The 20,884-nt window shown below is 38.7% G+C and overlaps 1 protein-coding gene across 4 annotated transcripts in view; it reads right to left on the bottom strand.

Annotated features, from left to right (window-relative positions):
• Window positions 1-20,884, bottom strand: part of SMAD5 (SMAD family member 5) — a 56,458-nt gene that overhangs the window by 17,577 nt on the left and 17,997 nt on the right. For all 4 annotated transcript variants that reach the window (XM_021084785.1, XM_021084788.1, XM_021084786.1 and 1 more), the window contains exons 2-4: window positions 17,837-18,407; window positions 10,503-10,754; window positions 5,772-5,891 (exon numbers count right to left, since the gene is read on the bottom strand). In XM_021084785.1, coding sequence (XP_020940444.1) covers window positions 5,772-5,891; window positions 10,503-10,754; window positions 17,837-18,239 — 775 coding nt within the window. In that variant the 5' untranslated portion in view covers window positions 18,240-18,407. The remainder of the gene's footprint in view (window positions 1-5,771; window positions 5,892-10,502; window positions 10,755-17,836; window positions 18,408-20,884) is intronic.

The raw sequence follows: 20,884 nt of genomic DNA, 5'->3' as shown, positions 1-20,884 counted from the left end.
GAAATGAATAGTTTTGAACACCTATGCTAAAAAAGAAGCAACTGGAATTCCCTCTAAGACACAGCAGGTTAAGGATCCAGAATTGTCTCCGCAGCAGCTCAAGCTGCTGCTGAGGTGTGGGTTCAATCCCCAGCTTGGTGCAGAGGGTTAAGGATCTGGGGTTGCCACAACCATGGCTTGGATTCAATTGGTGGCATGGAAACTTCAGTATGTTGCAAGTGTGGCTAAATAAGGAAGTAAGTAAATAAATAAATAAATAAATAAATAAATAGAAGAATCAAACAGCTCGAATTAATAACTTAAGTGTCCAGGGAGTTCCTGTTGTAGCTCAGTGGGTTAAGAATCCAACCAGTATCCATGAGGATGTGGGTTTGATAGCTGGCCTCAATCAGTAGGTTGAGGATCCGTTGTTGCCATGAGCTGTGGGGTAAGTCATAGACAAAGCTTGGATCCCATGTTGCTGTGGCTGTGGTGTAGGCTGGCAGCTGCAGTTCCAATTCAACCCCTACCCTGGGAAGAAAAGCAAACCGAACCCAAGCAAGAAGAATAAAGGAGATAAAGATTAAAATAGACTTCAATGAAAAAGAGAAAAGCTGTTTCTTTCAAAAGATCAACAAAATTGATAACGTCTTATAGAAACCAAGCGAGAAAAAAAGAATAATAAAAAAAAGAATAATAGCAAAGGAAACCAAAAAGAAAAAAAAAAGACAACTTACAGAATGGGAGAAAATAGTTTCAAATGATGCAACCGACAAGGGCTTAATCTCTAGGATATATAAACAACTTATACAACCCAACAGCAAAAAAGCCAAAAAAGCAATGGAAAAATGGGCAAAAGACCTGAATAGACTGTTCTCCAAAGAAGATATACAGATGGCCAGCAAACACATGAAAAAATGCTCAACATCGCTGATTATAAGAGAAATGCAAATCAAAACTACCATGAGATACCACCTCACACCAGTCAGAATGGCCATCATTAATAAATCCACAAATAACAACTGCTGGAGGGGGTGTGGAGAAAAGGGAACCCTCCTGCACTGCTGGTGGGAATGTAAACTGGTACAGCCACTATGGAGAACAGTTTGGAGATACCTTAGAAATCTATACATAGAACTTCCATATGGGCATATATCCGGACAAAACTCTACTTAAAAGAGACACATGCACCCGCAATATTCACTGCAGCACTATTCACAATAGCCAGGACGTGGAAACAACCCAAATGTCCATCAACAGATGATTGGATTTGGAAGATGTGGTATATATACACAATGGAATACTACTCAGCCATAAAAAAGAATGACATAATGCCATTTGCAGCAACATGGATGGAACTAGAGAATCTCATACTGAGCGAAATGAGCCAGAAAGACAAAGACAAATACCATATGATATCACTTATAACTGGAATCTAATACCCAGCACAAATGAACATCTCCACAGAAAAGAAAATCATAGACTTGGAGAAAAGACTTGTGGCTGCCTGATGGGAGGGGGAGGGAGTGGGAGGGATCGGGAGCTTGGGCTTATCAGACACAACTTAGAATAGATTTACAAGGAGATCCTGCTGAACAGCATTGAGAACTCTGTCCAGACACTCATGCTGCAATAGAACAAAGGGTGGGGAAAAAAATGTAATTGTAATGTATACATGTAAGGATAACTTGATCCCCTTGCTGTACAGTGGGAAAATAAAAAAAAATAAAAAATAAAAATAAATAAATAAGTAAATAAATAAATAAATAAATTCAGGAGAAAAAAAAAAAAAAAAAAGAATAATAAATGAACTACCCAAATTAGGAATCGGTACCTACTCCTACAGTAGAAAGATTTAAAAAAAACAAACAATCCCTTTATATTAACAAATTAGACAATTTAAATGAGATGGACAACCCCCTAGAAAGATATAAATTACCAAAACTAACTCAAGAAAAAACAAACTCTGAATAGACCAATATAACAACTAAAGAAACTTGAATTGATAATTTAAAATCCTCCCACAAATAAAAATCCAGGCCCAAATGATTTCACTGATAAATTCTATCACATATTTAAAAAGGAAATAACACTGACACCTCACAATCTCTTCCAAAAATAGGAGGGAACTATTCCCAACTCATTCCATGAGGTTATAATTACCCGAGAGCAATACCAACAAGGGACGGCACAAAAAAAATTACAGATCATTGTTCCTCAAAAATATATAAGCAAAAATACTCAACAAAATATATTCAACTAAACCTAACCTAGCAATCTATAAAAAAGGATTAGGAGTTCCCGTCATGGTGCAGTGGTTAAAGAATCCGACTAGGAACCATGAGGTTGCGGGTTCGGTCCCTGCCCTTACTCAGTGGGTTAACGATCCGGCGTTGCCGTGAGCTGTGGTGTAGGTTGCAGACGCGGCTCGGATCCCGCGTGGCTGTGGCTCTGGCGTAGGCCAGTGGCTACAGCTCCGATTGGACCCCTAGACTGGGAACCTTCATATGCCGTGAGAGCGGCCCTATAAAAAGACAAAAAAAAAAGGATTATACACCATGACCCCATGGGATTTCTTTTTTTGCCACGCTTGCAACATATAGAAATTCCCAGGCTGGGGACTGAATCCAAGCCATAGTTGTGGCAAAAAAAAAAAAAAAAAAAAAAGTAATCCAGTCTTTTACCACTAATTATGATGACAGCTGTTGGTTTTCCACATACGCCCCTTAATAAGAAGAAGAAAAAGAAGTTAAAGACATCCAGGTTGGAGAGGTAAAAATAATACTGTTCTTTATTCATCGATGACATGCTTCTGTATTCAGAAGACCCTAAGGAATCCATATTTGCACACACACAAAAAAACCTACTATTAGAACCAACAAATGACTTCGTCAAGGTTGCAGGTTATAAGATTAATATACAAAAATCAATTGTATTTTTAATTAAAAATGTTTCATCTTTCTTCAGTTTTATTGATATAGGTGACATACAGAACTGTGTAAGTTTAAAGTGTAGAGCATAATGATTGATTTTACACACATCATGAAACATTTACCACAATTAAGTTTAATGAACATCCATCATCTCATACAGACACAAAATTAGAGAAACAGAAAAAATTTTTTTCCTTGTGATGAGAAAACCCTTCGGATTTACTCTCTTAACAACTTCATACATAACATACAACAGTGTTATAACATACAGCAGTGTTAATTACAGTTATCATGTTGTATGTTATATCCCTAGTACTGGAAATCTGTGTCTTAGGGCTGTCTTCATTCAATCAATTGTATTTCTATCTACTAATGAAGAATAAAAGCATGAAATAAAAAAAAATTCCACTCATTTGGCAATAAATTTAAAAAGAACAAAAGTAAAAGACTTACACACTGAAACTGAAGATCTAAAAGAAATGGAGAGGGAGTTCCCATCGTGGCTCAGCCGAAATGAACCCGACTAGAAACCATGAGGATACAGGTTCGACCCCTGGCCTTGCTCAGTGGTTAAGGATCCTGTGTTGCCATGAGCAGCAGTGTAGATCACAGAAGAGGCTTGGATCTGGCATTGCCGTGGCTGTGGCGCAGGCTGGCAGCTATAGCTCCAATTTGACCCTCAGGAAACTTCCATGTGCCACACCTGAGCCCCTAAAAAGAATAAAATAAATGGAGAGACATTCCATGCCTGCGTACTAGAAGATGATGGCAAATCTCCCCCAAGCCGACTTAAAGCCTCAAGAGGGCGGGGAGGGAGGGGAGACTGGGAGTTTGGGGTTGGTAGATGCAAACTATTACATTTGGAGTGGATAGGCAATGAGGTCCTGCTGTGTGGCACAGGAAACAAGTGAAGGAACTAGTGACAGAAATCCAGTCACTAGTGATGGAACATGAGAGAAGATAATGTAAGAAAAATTATGTATGTATATGCATAACTAGGTCACTGTGCTGTACAGCAGAAAATGAGAGAACATTATAAATCAACTATAATTAAAAAAAAAGAAACCATGGCAAAAAAAAAAAGATTCAATGTGACCTCTATCAAAATCCAAGGAGGGGTTTTTTTGGGGGGGAACAGACAAACTGATACTAAAATGATATGGAAATACAAAGAATGCAGAATTACCAATTTTCAAAAAGTACAAAGTTGGAGGACTAACATCTGTCATTTTCAAAGCTCCCTATAAAATTTTAGTAATCAAAACTATGAGGCAAGACAAAAAAAGGGGGAGTTCCTGTTGTGGCTCAGTGGTAACGAATCTGACTAATAGCCATGAGGACACAGGTTCAATCCCTGGCCTCACTTAGTGGGTTAAGGATCCAGTGTTGCCAGGAACTGTGGTGTAGCCTGGCAGCTACAGCTGTGGTTTGACCCCTAGCCTGGAAACTTCCACATGCTGCAGGTGCGACCCTAAAAAAAAAAAAAAAAAAAAAAAAAAACCAAAACCAAAAACAAAAATGTGAGGCATAGCTACATGGGCCAATGAATAAAACTGAGAGTCCCCCAAAAAACTCTCCCATTTATAGTAAATTGATTTTTCACAGAGATGCCAAGGCAATTTAATGGAGAAATGGTACTCTTTCAACAGCTAAGTTGATAGAACCAGCTGGATAAAGACTTGCACAAAGATGAGTTTAGACCTTTACTATACAAAAAGCTTAACTCAAAATGAATCTTAGACTTATGAATAAGAGCTAAAGACCTAGGAGAAAACACAGGAGAATAATTTTTATGACCCTGGGGTAGAGGAAGATTTCTTAGATGCAACACCAAAGCATGATCCAAAAAAGAAAAGAAAAAAAAAAAAACTGTTAAACTGAACTTCATCCAAATTAAAACGTTTGTGTTTCAAAAGACACCATTAAGAAAATGAAAATACACAGACTGAAAGAAAAAATTTGCAAATCATATTGTGATAAAGGACTGCTATCCAACATACATAAAGAACTCTTACACCTCAATAAGAAAAACACCCAATTTAAAAACTAAGCAAAAGATCATTAAATAAAAATTTCACCAAAAAGATACATGGATGGCTAATAAGTACCAAAAAAAATGTTCAAAATCATTACTCATTAGGGAAAACGCAAATTAAAACAAATGAGATATCACTTCACACCCACTAGGATAAACGCATCAAAAGATAAACAGTGTTAGGAGGATGTAAAGAAACTGGAATTCTCATATGGTAGTGGTAAGAATGCAAAATGGTACTGCCACTTTATGGTGATATGGCAGTCTTTCTTAGTATTTAAATTTTCCCTGTGACTCAGAAAAATAAAAACAAGGTCTACACAAAGACTTATCTGCAAATGTTTATAGGACGAAATCTAGAAAAAATGCAAATGTCCATCAACTGACAAATGGGTAAACGAAATGTGGTCCAATGAAATACGGTTCCGAAACAAAAAAGGATGAACTACTGACAGATACTGCAACATGGAGGAATCTTAAAGACACTATGCTAAGTGAAAGAAGCCAGGTGCAAAAAGACTACACATTGTTCAGAAAAGGCAAATCTACAGGAAGAGAAAACAGACTAGGTTTCTGGAGCTGAGGGGTAGGAGGAGAAAGACAACAAGCAGGCACAAGGGCTACTCCTAAAGGATTGTGGAAATGTTCTCAAACTAGATCATGGCAATGGTGTAAAACTTCACACATTTACTAAGAATCACCACATCATACACTTAAAATGATAAATTTCATGGTATATAAATTCTACCACAATAAAGCTGGTTTTTAAAAGTGGTTGAGAAGTTAAAAAAACAACAACAAAGTGAGTATTGTATTTCTCTTACCTCTGCTAGATATGCTGGGCATAATCTGAGGAATCATATTATTGCTTGTATCCATGGGCTGGGAATTGTCTTGACCCATCTGATCATCTGGTGGCATATAGGCAGGAGGAGGAGTATCAGCTATGAGGAAGAAAACGAGACAAGTTCCAAAAGAACAGTTAAAATACTCATCCTGCTCAGAGTTAATCTAAAAGCATCAGAAAATTCTTAAGATTACCAACAGGATTCATTACTGAACACCACAGACACATAAAAATGTAGGATGTTATCTCATGGCAAGGGAAAAGAAGAAACATACCCATTAGCTACCAAAAACCTACTGCAAGTCCACATGTATTTGGTCCAACCCAGGACAGCAAGGTGACTGTTAAAATTCACTAAAACAGAACGCAAGGTCAAGAATTTTGCCTTTATTTGCTTAGAATCATATGCTCAGAGAAACTGCAACTACCGGAAATCCATCTGAAAGCCACATATTATCCTCATTTAGATACCTACAGATACATTTTTAAATTATCAAGATCATGACATACTGTCCATTGTTACTTAAACCTGGAAAATAAAACTATGCTCTTTCAAAATTTACCAGCAACACGAACAGCAGCTAATTCTTTTGCAACATTCTAAACTGGTTGTATTGTCCTATTAAATGGCTAAGTAACTCTCTTAGGAAATTGAATGTTAACTAGAAAATCTTCTGAGTTCCAACATTTGTGGCTGAAAATCTTTACAAGAGCTACAGCTATACTCCTTTGTCTCAGTTAACTATAAATACTGACTATAACTTGTCTTTTCACCTTGGGTTTGTACAAGATGTTTTCTGAGACAAAGCACAGCACTGAATCTAGAACAAAGTATGAAAACTGGTTTTTAGAGCAAGTTAAACAGTTGAAACAACTCCTCTTCAAAAAAGCAAAAATAAAACTTCAATCAATATTTCACTGCATTAGAGAAACCACAAAGTATATATTTACATATGACTCTGCCTACAATAGTAGCCATTCCAATATTTCTTGAGAGACCTAAGGATGTATCCACACAGGCATGCCACTGACAAAAACTTACCAACTTTAAAAATCTACTTGTGATCTTTCTTTAGGCATATCAGTTCGTCAGTTATCTAATTAAATATAACTGGGAGTTTATTTTAACCTAACGACATTTAAAATGATTTAACAAGCAATGCAGCAAAGATAAAAGAGCATAGACTTTAGAATCAGAGAAACCTGAGCCTGAACCCCCACATATTAATTGTGTGGCCTAAAGCAAGGTACTCAAACTCTTGGGGGTAATACCAGTTTCATTTTCTATCTGTAAAATAAAAATATCTATCTCACATGGTTGTTTTCACGATTAAATTTAATGCAGTACTTTTTTTATCTTGAACTTTTTAAAAATAATTTTTATTTTTTTCCATTATAGTTGGTTTACAGTGTTCTGTCAGTTTGCTACTGTACAGTAAAGTGACCCAGTCACACATACATATATACATTCTTTTCCTCACATTATCCTCCATCATGCTCCATCATAAGTGACTAGATACAATTTCCAGCGCTATGCAGCAGGATCTCATTGCTTATCCATTCCAAATACAGTAGTTTGCATCTTTTAACCCAGATTCCCTTCAATCCCATTCCCTCCCCCTCCTCCCTGGCAACCACAAGGCTATTTTCCAAGTCCATGAGTTTCTTTTCTGTGGAAGGGTTCCTTTGTGCCATATATTAGATTCCAGATATTAGCAATATCACATGGTATTTCTTTCTGACTGACTTCACTCCGTATGAGAGCCTCTCGTTCTATGCATGTTGCTGCAAATGGCATGATTCTGTTCTTTTTTATGGCTGAGTAGTATTCCATTGTGTATATATAGCACATCTTCTTAATCTATTCATCCCTCGATGCAGAATCTTTTCATTGCAGTATCAGTTATATAAAATGCACTTAATAAATGGTACATGGTATTATAAGTTATGTGAAAACAGATATGTTAAATACAGCTAATTCCTTTGCTGTTGTTGTTGTTTTGGTCAAATTTAATTTTAATGCCTCAATATATGCATGGATTTAGTCATCTAAATGGTCCAATAAATGGTCAAGTGATACCAAAACTACTTTGTTTCCAGTTCATCTACTTTACTCCATATTCATCAAACAGATAGTTTTCTGTCTTAATGTTTTTGATAAGCTTTTACTACACTCTGCCTTTAAAGTTACCTAAGATTCCTCTCTGTGAAACTGCTCAAGTTAAATAACACAATTTGGCTTCAATCTCTCAAGTTGTAACTTGATGTAGGGGTATATCTATAGTTAGCAGTAAATGTATTTATGTGTTGCCATAATCTTATCCACTCATTTAGCAAATATTTATTGAGGATCTTCTGTGTACCAGACACTGATATAGGTATGGGGATGTGCCAATAAAAAAAGATGCTATAAAAATCTGTTTGCATGGAGTTTATCGTCAAGATAGAGAGGTAAAAGACACACCAAGTAAATAAAGACAATATTCACTATTTGGATTGTAATAAATGCTATAGAGAAAAACCAAACAATGAGAAAAGGTGGGTTGGGAGGAGGGAGTACAATTATTTTACTTTCTTGTCATTTTTAATGACACCCCAAACACCCCAAAAGTGTTTGCTTTTTTAAAAAATTCAATTTACTTAAACAAAAAAATAAAAATAGTCCACCCATTTCCCCCACTCCCACCTCTGCCAACCACCAATCTGTCCTCTGTATCTACAAGCTTATTTATTTGTTTATTTATTTTAGATTACGTATATGAGAGAGATCATATGGTATTTGTCTTGCTTGGTTTTATTTCACACAGCATAATGCCCTCAAGGTCTATCCATGTTGTCGCAAATGGCAAGATTTCATTCTTTCTTATGGGTGGATAATATTCCTGTGTGTGTGCACCTATCTTCTTTATCCATTCATCTACTGAGGGGCACTTAGGTTGCTTCCAAATTATAGCTACTGTAAATAAGAATGCAGTGAATATGAGGGTGCAGATACCCTTTCGGGTTAGTGTTTTTGTTTTCTTTGGATAAATATCCAGCAATAGACTTGCAGCACATGGTTGTTCTATTTTCTTTTTCTTTTTTGGTCTTTTGTCTTTTTAGGGCCACACCGGCGGCATATGGAAGTTCCCAGGCTAGGGGTTTAAATGGAGCTGTTGCTGCTGGCCTACACCAAAGCCACAGCAATGCCAGATCTGAGCTGTGTCTGCGACCTACACCACAGCTCATGGCAACACTGGATCCTTAATCCACTGAGCAAGGCAAGGGATCGAATCTGCAACCTCATGGTTCCGGGTTGGATTCATTTCCGCTGCGCCACGACGGGAACTCCTATTTTCAATTTTTTGAGGAAACTTCAAAAGTGGCTGTAACAAATCTCCATCCCCATCAATAATGCCTAAGAGTTCTTTTTTCTATACCCTTCTCAATACTTGTTATCTCCATCTTTTTAATGACAGCCATTCTAAGAGGTGCAAAGTGGTATCTCACTGTGGTTTTGTCCTGCATGTCCTTGATAAATGATGTACAGCATCTTTTCATGTACCTGTTGGCTAATTTTATGTCTTCTTTGGAAAAGAGTCTATTCAGATATTCCACCCATTTTTAAATAGAACTGTTTTCTTTCTATGCCACTGAGTTGTATGAGTTCATCATCTATTTTGCATATTAGCCCCTTATCAGACACATCATTCACAAATTTTCTTTTCCATTCAGCAGACTGCTTTTTCATTTTGTTGACGATTTACCTTGGTAGCAAAAACTTTTTCTTTTTGGCCGCACCCGCAGCATGTGGAAGTTCCTGGGCCAGGGATCAAACCTACACCAACAGCAGTGACCTGAGCAACAGCAGTGACACCACCAGATCCTTAATCCACAGTGCCACAAGAAAACTCCCAAAACTTTTTAGTTTGATGTAGTCTCAGCTGTGTATTTTTGCTCTTGTTGCTTTTGCTTTTAGTGTCAGATTCAAAAAATCACCAAGACTCATGTTAAGGAGTTTACCACCTACGTTTTCGTCTAGGAGTTTTACGATTTCAAGTCTTACATTCGATCATTAATGCATTTTGAGTTAATTTCTGAGTATGGTGTGAGAGAGAGATCGATCTCTGGCCTGGGAAGCTCCACATGCCACAAGTGTGGCCAAAACAATCTCATCCTTTTGCATGTAGCTGTCCAGTTTTCCCAACACTATTTGTTGAAGAGACTATCATTTCCTCAATGTGCATTCTTGGCTCCTTTGCTGTAAATCAACTGGCCATTCTTGCATGAGTTTATTTTTGGACTCTCTTTTCTGCTCCATTGACCTACGTATCTTGTTTTTATGTCAACGTTATACTCTTTTGATTACTATAGCTTTGTAAATACAGTTTGAAATCAGGGAGTATGATGCCTTCAGTTTCATCCTTCTTTCTCAAAACTTGGGCTATTCAGGATCTTTCATGGTTCCATGCAAATTTTAGGACTGTTTGTTATATTTTGTGAAAAACTATGTCTATGTACATTTTTTTAAACATATGGTACTTGACAAAATAAATAAATCCAAAACTATTCCGGAAATCAAAAAATTACCAAAGAATAAATAGTCTAATAAAACAGTTAACTATTGGCATAGTAACGGTTCACCCAGAGGATAAGCTGTAAAAGAACAATTCTCAGGAAATTTTTTTTTTTTTTTTTTTTTTTTGGTATCAATAAAATAAATTCTTACCTGGGAGCTGAAATGGACTTCCTGGTCCAGAACTTGCTGGGGAGTTGGGATACGTGCTGCTAGCAGGAGAAGGAGGGTAGGGACTATTCGGAGATAAGGGAAAAGGAGTGTTGTTGGGCTGATGGAAAGAATCTGGAAACGTTGCATTTTGTGGCATGTGTGGTTCATTGTGGCTTAAGTTTCTAAACTGAACCAGAAGGCTGTGTTGTGGATTGAATTCATTATGACGAGGCACTAATACTGGAGGTAAGACTGAAAGACAAAAATCAAAAGTCATTTGTCGGCAATGACTAACAAACATCTCATACACCTGAAGGGAAAGATAGAAAGGATTCAGGGAAGATTATAAACCTATTAAAACAATTTACTTTTAGGAAGGGCTGTTCTGTAGAACACTGAATCTGTATTTACATAATAACTAAAACAGCCTATACGAAATACTCTGAAAGACACAGCACCCAGAGCAGAAAAGACACCACTCCTGGAGTTCTATAGCAGATCAAGCACATTTAAAAACAACCATAATTACAATATAGGGAAAATAGACAATATTTATAAAAACCATAAATAGGTTCAATCTCTGGCCTGGGAACCTCCACATGCCACAAGTGTGGCCAAAACAAAACTATAAATAGAGTATAACTTTTAAGAATTTTAAATTCCCATGTTGTACACCTGAAACATATAATATTGAACATCAACTATACCTTAAAAAAAAAGATTAATTATGTCATTATCTCTTTAGATGTTGTTGCTGGTGATCTTGCTTTTTATCTACATGCAACAGGGAATATATTCCAAACTACATGTACAAAAGTATCATCCATCCTTTAGCTTCAAACAGGGCAGCTATTTTCATGACATTACGGTTTCTTTACATATTTGCTCTTTACCATTCAAGGCTGTGCAAGCTTTGAACGAAGTAAGATGTTCATATGATTTGAAATAAAATAGTGGATTTTTTAATTAATTTATTTATTTTTGCTTTTTAGGGCTGCACCTGTGGCATATGGAGTTTCCCAGGCTAGGGGTCAAATGGGAGCTGTAGCTGCCAGCCTACACCACAGCCACAGCCACAGCCACACGGGATTGGAGCTGCATCTGCGACCTACACCACAGCTCACGACAATGCCAAATTCTTAACCCACTGAAGAGAGGCCAGGGATCGAACCAGCAACCTCATGGTTCCTAGTCAGATTCGTTTCCACTTCGCATGCCAAATTCTTAACCAGGGATCGAACCAGCAACCTCATGCTTCCTAGTCAGATTCGTTTCCACTTCGCCACAACAGGAACTCCAAAATAGTGGATTTTTTTAGTTAAAGAAAATAGATAAATCGAGAAATCAAACAAAATACTGTGAAAAAGACAGCATCTGACTGGGCATCAAAGACCCGGGAGGGTTTCACGCAGAGGTGCTGGGGTGCTGGGGTGGAGAGAATGAAGGAAGGAGATAACAAGGACGTCAGGGGGCCTAAGCTCTGAATAGAAGGGTGTACGTCGGGGGCGCGGGGGGGCGGGATATATAAAACAAGAGTAGAGGTGAGGTCAGCTATGCACATGCCCTGAAAACCTCTGTGTTTCCAACTTTGAACATTTCATTGTTGTTTGCAAACTCCTGCATTTTTACCTTCTTCAGTAACATTTTCCCTAATGAAAACAGCAACATTTCCTAGGTAGACGTTTTCCATTCAAAATATTTTTATAAAAACACAACCGTAATGAAAACATATAAAGAAAGCCTAAACATTTTCAGAAGATACTTTTTATTTTTTTTTAAAGAACATACTTTTTAAAAGATTCACTTTGAATAAATGTTTGAATAACATTCATTTTCTGTAAGGACTCGAGTGATCAGGAGTTCCCACTGTGGCCCAGGTAGTTAAATACCCAACTAGTTAGAATCCATGAGGATGCGGGTTTGATCCCTGGCCTTGCTCAGTGGGTTAAGGATCCAGCATTGCTGCAAGTTGTGGCTTGGATCTGGCATTGCTGTGGCTGTAGTGTAGGACGGCAACTGCAGCTCCAATTCAGCCCCTAGCTGGGAACTGCCATAAGCCACGGGTGTAGCCCTAAAAAGACAGATAGACAGACACTCAGACAGGAAGAAAGAATAAAGACTCAAGCCATCAATCACACACCTTTCCCTATAGGAAACTGAAACAAAATAGCTTTCTCTCACCTCTTTCTGTACCAATTCATTTCTTGCACAACGTTCCTGGATCTGACAGCGTACTTTCATGTCTGAAAATGTCACTTTGACTCTGACACTAGTCAGCGTCAACAAAATCAACCTGTGTTTAAGTTAATGACGAATACTTCTGCTCCCTGAAGTAGGGATGAACCTGAGAATCAGGCTCTGTGAGTGAGTATTTGCACTGTTTTTGTCTCTTTTCATTTTACAGAACTAGTGCTGAAATTATGCAGTTAACATCTGATTACAAAACTGCTTTGTTCTACTGTGTAGTACTAACTGCTGACCCCTTAGAGAACGATGGGACAGCTGCCACTGGATAGTACATCATGAGACAGTAAGAATTTCTATGTTTAGCCGGCTAGCAATCTGAAAGCCTTAGTGAAATAACTACTCAGGAATTCAATCTGGTAGGGATTTTACTCTGTATGAGGCAAAACTAAAATCACTGATTTCTCTCTTACTTGTATATTATTTATATACATCATTTAAAAAGATTATTTTCATTCAAAAATAAGTAATTTTAAAAGATAGACACTATAAGAGGTTATAAATGAAAAGAATAATCTGTAAGCCTCCTCCCTCCCATACTGCTTCCACAGACAACAAATTTAAACTTACTCATTTCTTCTAATATTCACTTTGTGTACAACTACATAGTAACTTTATATTGCTGTTACTGGTTTCTCAAGACATTATTTGTAGACTTGCTGTTATGACGAATAAAGTATTTTATTAAATCATTCTATCCCACTGCCCTTTCCCATAATAAAATTACATAAAACATTTTGTTTAAATCAATATTCAATGTTTATATTTTATATATATTATACATATATACAATTCACTGCTGAACCAGGTATACACTATTTTTTCTCAAAAAGTGTTTTTATTAAAGTTAATTATTGCCTTATTCTTCATCTGCTTAATCTCAAGTAGGTATCATTGATTTCCAAAAGTCCAACAGATGTGTCAAATTCCTATCAGTTCAATTTTCCAGATGCCACAAATAAACAAATATCTGTTCACTCCATTTTCTCCCCTGGATCCTCCATCCTTTTGCTACAGTCTAGACTGGCTGCTTCTTAGGTCTCCTAGAAATCTGAGGTCTCTGGACCGCCCTTCTCTTCTCTCCTGTTGGATCCTGTTTCCTGGACTTTATTCTCTACTAGCTTCCTTAGGAAGGATGTAAAGAAGTTAAATTTTGAGTCCTTACCTATATGAAAATATCTTGTCCTATGTCTGTCTGCAGACAGATTCCCAAATAGATACCTTTTTCTCTTTGAATTTGGGGGGGAGGGGAGTATTGCTTCACTTTCTTCTAGAATCCACAACTACATTGAAAAATCGTATTCTCCTTGCCAATCTTTTGTAGGTACCCTGTCTTTTCTCTCTGGGAGCTTTCAAAACCTTCTCTTTTTATCCATGATATACTAAAATGTCATGTGTGAGTCTTTTTCTATCCCTGTTCTGGTTACTCAGTCACTAGGCCCTTTTGTTTTTCAGTTCTTGGAATTGTTCTGGTAGTATTTCTTCGATAATTTTCTCTTTGCCATTTTCTCTAATGCTTGACCTGTTTGATGAGACTGGTATATAATTTGAAACATTCTGAGTCAGTTAATGCATAAATTCATCTAATCCTCATGACTAACCTGAGGTAGGTATTATCCCCTCTTGACAGATGAGGGAACAAAGCCACCGAAAATTTAAGTAACTTGTCTGTGGTCACACCAATATGACTGGTAAAATCAGGATTTAAATCCAGAAAGTCTGATTCCAGAACAGAGTCTTAACCAACAGACCATAGTGCCTATTAGAGTAAACAGTAGACCACCTGGGTTGGCCATCTATTTTTCTTTTACCATTTTCCAACTATGTTCCTTTTTTAAACCATTTTGTAATAATTTATGGCTCCACTACATACTGGCTACGTAATTGTGCGTAAGGTACCTCCCTCTCAAGTTTGGATTTCCTTATCTGTAAATTTACCGTTAAACATAAAAGAACATTGTAAAATGTTAGTAGTATTTTCTAACCCTGTGAAGCAATAACCTCACAGGATTAGGCAAGTGTCTGGCCCTTAAATGCTCAATAAATATTCACAGAATTGAAAGTAACAGTAACCATTACTGTTACTATGACTTTATTAATACTGGTACTCTGAAGTGACCCATCCTGTGCCACAGCTGCTTAACTTGCTTAAGCATACCAGACCTAAGTCCCCGGCTTTTGTATAGAATGAATCACAGCTGAGAAAAATAGATGGCAAAAATAAGACATTTCTACTGACTCATTATCAGACAGACCCTGGCTATGGGGGAATTCACTAAATTCCTAGACTTTCTTTCCAACAACCCCTATTAAATATTAAGACTGGGAATTTTTCAGAGTATAGCTTCTCCATTAAATCCTCACATCTTTCTTTCCTCATCAATTCCTACAGCTACAGCTCTCCTTGGCATCTCTTAAGTAGTTGAGAGTCACCTCAAATACCACCTAGCAGCTCCAGAGCCCTTAAAATGAACTCTCCCTGATAGCACCACAAGTGCTATTATTTTGGGCTTGTCTCCACATCCAACATTATTTTTATAGAGTTTTTTTACCATCCTGGGCTTAAACTATCTTCATGTGAAACCCAGCATGGTCAGCAGACTAAGGTGACTACCATGACCATTCACCCCAGAGTAATCCCCTCCGAGTATATTATCTGCGACTTGCTTCTAACTAACCGGACATGGCAAAAGTGACAGGATGTACGTGATAACATTCCATAAGAACATAATGTCCCTTCTCACAAGAAGACCCTTTCTCTCGTACTGGCTTTGAGGAAGTAAGCTGCCATGACAGTAAAGCTGCCTATGGAGAAGATCATGTGGCAAGCAAATAAGGGCCGCCTCCAGTCAGGAACCCACCAGAATCAACAGCCTGCAAGGAACTGCATCTCTGAATATTCACATGAGCTGAGAAGCAGAGGCCTTCTCAGTTCAGACCCAAGCCCTGACCAATACCTAGACCATAGCCTTACAGTAGGACCCAGTAAAGCCATGTCTAGACTCCCAACCTACAGAAACTGTGAGATCATTAACGTGTGTTAAGCCACTCAGCTTGTGCTACTGTTATACGGCAAAAAAAATATCTAATGTACCCAGTCAGTATCTCAGCTTATACAATTTCTTCATTACAAAAAAAAATGTTTACTGAGCACTCCCTACTGAGTTCCAGGTCACAGTACTCTTCTAGGCACTGGGGATGCAGTACAGAGTAAGACAGCGAGGGTCCTTCTTACCTCAGTCAAAAAACAAAGTAAATACCTGAGGCAAGCAGTGATAAGAGCTTCTGAGCAAGGATGGAATGAAGAGATAAAATGTAACATGAAAAGAGCGCAGGGGTTTCTTCTAAGTAGAAGAAACAGGACAAAAAAAAAACAAACAAAAACAACTCCTAGATGCAGGAGTATGGCAAGTGTAAGGAGTGGAGGATGTCTGAGGATAGGTCGCGGAGGACCTTGTAGAAATCTGTTCTAAGGGTGACAGAAAGGCTTTAAAGTGTTTTGGGCAGGGACTGACATGACTTGATACATATTTTCTAAAGACCACTCTCCCCCCACAGAATGGGTGGGGGGAAAAGGAAACAGCAGCAACCAACCAGGAGACTACTTAAGGTGAAAGATGAATACTAGAGTTGCAGTGTTAGAGATGGTGAGAGGTGCTATCATCAAGATATATTCTGAAGGAACGGCAAACAGCATTTGCTCATAGCTCAAAAACCAGACTTCAGAGAGAAAAAGTAACTTCTAGGGAGCAGTTACACGAATGCTAGTGCCATTTACTTCAATAGGGAAAACTGGAGGAAAAAAGTGACGTGGTGGGGGAAAAAAAATCCTATTTAGACATATTAAACATGATATGTTTGTTAGACATTTGGGTGAAGATGTTAAGTAGGCAACTGGATACAGAAGACTGAAACTCAAAGGAGAAGCTGACTCTGGAGTTCAAAATATAAGCAAGAGCTTATAGACGGTTTTAAGATAAGTGGCGGCATGAGAGTACACAGAGGGAAAACAGAGGTCCAGGGGCTGAATCTTGTGAAAACAAGAAAATAAGCCAACAAAGAAACTAAGCAAAACAGCCAGCAAGGTAGAAGAACCCGCAGAGTGCAGTGTTTCAGAAGCCAAAATAAAAGTTTTGAGTGGGAGGGAAGGAGAGCAACTCTATCAAATGATGTTGAGAGGGAACGTATGATGAGGATGGAAATGAACGAGCTTTCCATCTGTAAGAAGGTAGTTATTAATGAATCTGACAAGTCAAATTGTACGGAAGAAAGACTAAGTGCAGGGGTGTCAAGAAAGAACTGGCAGAAAGTGATGCGGAGATAAGAGAGATGCAGACTCCTACAAAAGGACTAGAGGAAACGGCACAGTAGACCAGAGGGGGGCTATGCGAATGAGGTCGAGACAAAAATTCTTTAACTTTTATTTGAAGTTGGGCAGTATCATGACATGCTCGTATGCTGTCAGAAAAAGTCTAACAGAGAGAGAAAGTACAATGCTGGGCAGAGGGGCAATAGTTATAGAAACAAAGTTTGTGAACCTACAAAAAGGAATGGGACACAGTACACACGTGCACCTTGAGCCTTAGGTAAAATAGACAAACGGCAGAGTGTACGTATGACTGACTGCTTACAGTCAACAGTGAATTAGAACAAGCCTCTTGGGAGCCAAATCATCTACATATATTAAGCTAAATTCAAAATCCAGTATTCCTCTCAAGATTAAAATCTTTTTTTTTTTTTTTTTTTTAAAACGGCTGTACCTGTGGCATATCAAAGTTCCCAGGCAAGGGGTCTAACTGGAGCTGGAGCTGCTGGCCTACACCACAGCCACAGCAACGTCAGATCCAGGACGTGTCTGCAACCTACCCCACAGCTCATGGCAACGCCGGATCCTTAACCTGTGCAGGAAATGAACCTGCATCATGGATATTAGTCAAATTCGTTTCTGCTGAGCCATGGTGGGAACGCCTCAAGATTAAAACTTTAAGAAGGAAACATGAGGCTAAAATTACCTTTCAATTACTAAATTCAGTCAAGTGCAAATTATGAGAGAGGTTTTTATGATTCTTCCCAGGGGAGTAAAAACCTACCTGGACTCTCCACTCTCTTATAGTGGTATGGGTTGATACAAACTTCTTTTTGCTTAGATCCAAAAGGAAATTCACAAATATCCAATGGCTTTAGCTCATGATGACTCTGCAAATCAGGCCAGCGCCAAACACGACAATATATAACATGGGGTAAGCCTTTTCTGTGAGAAACCTGCAGGCGTCCGTCTAAAGATCTGGGAATAGTGACACATTTGCTCGGCTGTCCTGGGCTGCTCAAGGCTTTTTCCAGTTCCTCCATGGCACCCTTTTTCTTTTTTAGCTTCTTCACCAAAGCATCGACTGCCTTTTCTGCCCATTTCTCTTCTTCATCACCTTGCTTCCAGCCCAACAACCGCTTTACTGCTGGACTAGTAAAAGAAAACAAGCTGGCCATTGACGTCATTTGATAAAAATCTTCAGAGATCGTCCTGCAACTCAAAGTCAGTGGCTACTGAAGGAACAGATCACCGGTGAAAAGGCATGTACAGGTCCTAAGCAAAAGCACCAATTAAAAGGGAGGAGTGACATGTATCTTCCTCAGGGCCGTAAGCTTCTTTCATTGGTTCAAGTCCTGAAAGAGAAAGGGGGAAAGGATAATATCCTTAATTTAAATGAATTCAATTAACATACATTTAAATCAACATAATTGGAAAAACACGTTATTTTTTAAATAAGAGCAGAAAAGGATTACAAAGTTAAGCAAACAAACAAAAAAACCCCTAAACCTAGAAGGACAAATTTTTTCTAAGTCCTGTGACCACTCATTTCCTTCTTCATCATATGAACAAATGATGCAATGGCAATGCCAAATGTAACCAAAAGCAAAATAGGGTGCTCTACTTTCTATGTATTGTCTCCACAAAACTCAGCCCTAAACCTTCATTTCCTTCAATCAGAAGCCCCCAAATCTAAAGTTTAACTCTGAAGTACTTTACTGAAATCCATGTGTATGTGCTATGCCAGTTTTGAACATGATATTGTCCTGATTTCAACAAAAGTCTTAAGAGAAATCTAGCTAGGGTCATTATTTTCTTTAAAACATATCGCAGAGTTATAAGGTTTGGGCAGAAGTCATAGTACTATTCAAGCCACATTATCAGATGTAAATTTTATTAAAAGTTTTCATAAGACGCACAAAACCCTCAAATAAGTCCTAACACACTTAAATGGGAAGTATCTACTTTTAAAATAAAGAATGATAGATTTAAAGAGAATGAATTCAAAAGTTTAACCCCCAAAAGGATAGTTTATAATTTCATAAACCTATTGCCTTCTCTGATATTTTAAGTACGAAAAGTTAATGAATCTGACCCCCACCTTACACCCTGAAGAAGCTCTTGGCGATGGTGACAAGAGGAAGGCGATACGCACTGGCACTCCACCAATAAGAGTGAGCTGTCCTGCAACTCAAAGTCAGTGGCTACCACTATTGTCACTACATAGCCAGCTACAAACAATAAGGAGCCAGTGACCTAGGAGGAGTAATGTCTGGAAAAAGGATGTCAGTAACAAAAGATGTCCCAGAAAATCCCTTTTGCCCGGTGAAGTATTCTGGTAAACCATCTCTCAAAAACAAATGACAGGAGTTCCCGTCTTGGCTCAGCTGTCAACAAACCTGACTAGGATCCAAGTGGATGTGGGTTCAATCCCTGGCCTCACTCAGTGGGTTAAGGATCCAGCATTGATGTGAGCTGTGCTGTAGGTTGCAGACACAGCTCAGATCTAGCATTGCTGTGGCTGTGGCGGAGGCCGGCAGCTGTAGCTCCGAGTGGACCCCTAGCCTGCGGACCTCCACATGCTGTGGGTGCAGCCCTAAAAAGCAAAAAAAAAAAAAAGACACAACCAAATCCTGATGATAGTGCCTGCCAACTTCCCTGATGTAAATACTCCCATCTGGCTGATTCCAAGACGCTAGCATGGCACAGCTCAGTGTGGCCTTGGGAAGAGAGATGCAGATTGGGATCCCGTGAGCTGGACATTACTCACTGGACATTACTCCAGGACATTACTCACTGTGCCCCTTGGCAGAATACCCTTCTTCTCACCCTCATTTAATCACTGATCTATTATCTGTCCCTTTGGTTTTTGCCTTTCCCCCAAATCACGTAAATAGAATCCTATGTACATTCTAGTTATTCTTCTTAAACATCTATCTCTGCCTTCTCGACTCAGAGACGCCACGGTGCTCTGAACGAGTGTCCCCTTTCCTGCTGCACTGAAAAAAATGTCATCATCTTCTTCTTCTTTTTTTTTTTTTTTTTTTTTGTCTTTTTGCCTTTTCTATAGGGCCGCTTCCCGCAGCATATGGAGGTTCCCAGGCTAGGGGTCTAATCGGAGCTGTAGCCACCGGCCTACACCAGAGCCACAGCAACGCGGGAGCCGAGCTGCATCTGTGACCCACACCACAGTTCATGGCGATGCTGGATCCTTAACCCACTGAGCGAGGCCAGGGATCAAACCTTCAACCTCATACTTACTAGTTAGATTCGTGTCCACTGTGCCACAACGGGAACTCCAGAGCTGCAAGGATTTATTCACACTGCACGTCAGACCCAAAAAACCTGTATCATAACCTCTCAGCACCTGTCACTAGTCATGACACAATCTTCAATTAGACTGACTTCTCCTTACCTGCAAGGGCAGATCACACAGCCTGCAGAGAAGAACCTATGTCTGTTTCAACTCAATTCAAATTCCCAGCACCCTGCTGCCACTAGGAAGTCAGAGACATGCTCAGAGGCTCAGTAGTGGCTACCCAGACTGCGATGGTGGACCCGTGGGAGGAAGGGAGTGGGAAAGTAAAGATACACTCTTTAAGTACGGATGGATACACCCAACTCTACGCAGGATGTCTTCCCCAACCCCACACGGGATAATTTTTATCGGGTAAACAAAACTGCTGACATTAAACCAAAGAAATATAACAAGAGAATTAAAGCACAATTGTCAGCAACAGGTCACAAAATGTAAAGTGTTATGAGTTAACACATTGTAAGAAAGGGTCACTTCAGATGTAGCTACATTAAAGGTACAGGATAAGAGCCATCT

The sequence above is a fragment of the Sus scrofa genome, chromosome 2, assembly GCF_000003025.6.
Source record: "Sus scrofa isolate TJ Tabasco breed Duroc chromosome 2, Sscrofa11.1, whole genome shotgun sequence".
In the NCBI taxonomy this organism is placed as follows: domain Eukaryota; kingdom Metazoa; phylum Chordata; class Mammalia; order Artiodactyla; family Suidae; genus Sus; species Sus scrofa.
The sequence above is the reverse complement of the archived record's forward strand: the minus strand, read 5'-3'. Positions and strand labels throughout refer to the sequence as shown.